The sequence below is a fragment of the Palaemon carinicauda genome, chromosome 7 (genome assembly GCF_036898095.1).
Source record: "Palaemon carinicauda isolate YSFRI2023 chromosome 7, ASM3689809v2, whole genome shotgun sequence".
Classification (NCBI taxonomy): domain Eukaryota; kingdom Metazoa; phylum Arthropoda; class Malacostraca; order Decapoda; family Palaemonidae; genus Palaemon; species Palaemon carinicauda.
In genome coordinates this window covers 98,517,761-98,519,423 of record NC_090731.1, presented here as the reverse complement: position 1 = coordinate 98,519,423, position 1,663 = coordinate 98,517,761, and the positions used below count along the sequence as shown (strand labels likewise).

The window sequence follows — 1,663 nt, the reverse complement described above, 5'->3', positions numbered from 1 at the left end:
AAAGCCATATGTAGCATTACATGAAATACCTTAAAACGTAACTCAAGGAATCCTGTCAAACAAAAGCCATATGTAGCATTACATGAAATCCCTTAAAACGTAACTCAAGGAACCCTGTCAAACAAAAGGCAAATGTAGCATTACATGAAACCCCTTAAAACGTAACCCAGGGAACCCTGTCAAAAAAGTCAAATGTAGCATTAAATGAAATACCTTAAAACGTAACTCAGGGAACCCTGTTAAACAAAAAGCAAATGAAGCATTACATGAAATCTCCTAAAACATAACTCAAAGAACCCTGTCAAACCAAAAGCAAATGAAGCATTACATGAAATCCCTTAAAAAATAACTCAAAAAAACCCTGTCAAAGAAAATGCAAATGAAGCATTACAAGATATTCCTTAAAAAATAACGCAAAGAACCCTGTTAACCAAAAGGCAAATCAACTGAGGCCTCTCACCAATTCACTCAAAGACTCAAATTTATTATCAGTATGCTAAGAGATGTCCAATTATTATTGATAGATATATATATATATATATATATATATATATATATATATATATATATGTATATACTGTATATATGTGTGTATATATATATATATATATATATATATATATATATATAAGTTTTGTTCAAAACACTGAATCTGTAGGACTTCTATAATCCTAAGGTAAAGTACATTCACATTTCATAAAATTCTGGGTATCTCCAAGATGCCTACGGAAGGTGGGGTTTTCCGGAAATACATCTCAGTGTTTCTTTTTTACCTTTTTTCATCGGCTTGCTCTCTTTATATGGACAATAGATTGGACCGTTTTGTCGATCTTTGGGCGAAAAGTGAAAATTAAAACATAAGAAAACCGAAAGAGAAAGAATGTGCATATTAAATATATTACCCTTATAAGATATATCACAATGGAAAATCTTGAGATGGGCTACATCTTTATCCGATGATCAAAATAGAATAACTATCACATGCACCTAAAAATAGACAAAAAGTGGGAAACAGTACGAGGGCTTTTCCTACACTTTTAATTATATTTATGGTTCATAAGGTGAGACATGGAGGAGGAGCAGAAACACGAAAGTAGAAAAAAAAAAAAAGTGGCAGTTATGTGATGCTACCTCCATATTACCCAGATAACGGTAGATTAAAAATGCCAAGGTGTTTAGAGTAGTGAACGTACAACTATTAAAATTTAATTATCTCTCTCTCTCTCTCTCTCTCTCTCTCTCTCTCTCTCTCTCTCTCTCTCTCTCTCTCTCTCTCTCTCTCTCTCTACAATTATCAAACATTCTTAAATAGCTGATTATGAAGAGACAGAATAGCAATCCTTTAGCATGCATTGAACACTCATTGATGGACCAAGTTATTACCAAGGTGGTGACATAGACGGTGTCCTAAGGCACACTTTTCTTCCTCTTTTCTCTATGTTTATCGCCGCGAGTATTTACTTTACTGCATCTTCCTTTCTTATATAAAGTTCCTATATATATCATCACTCTTTTCCTGTAAAACAGGAATTATAGATATGGTTATTGCTAAACCTGCCATGGTTCAAATTGAATTAGATGTTTGGTAACTGTATTGGTATGATATTTTCCCGCAAAGGCTTTAGCTGCCATACAGTTTCCTACAGCAGAACGAAGAGAAACA

General features: G+C 33.3%; 1 protein-coding gene across 1 annotated transcript in view; it reads left to right on the top strand.

Moving 5' to 3' along the window:
* Positions 1–1,538: 1,538 nt before the first annotated feature.
* Positions 1,539–1,663, top strand: part of LOC137644453 (uncharacterized) — a 1,097-nt gene continuing 972 nt past the window's right edge. Inside the window, exon 1 of the mRNA XM_068377430.1 lies at positions 1,539–1,585. Coding sequence (XP_068233531.1) covers positions 1,539–1,585 — 47 coding nt within the window. The remainder of the gene's footprint in view (positions 1,586–1,663) is intronic.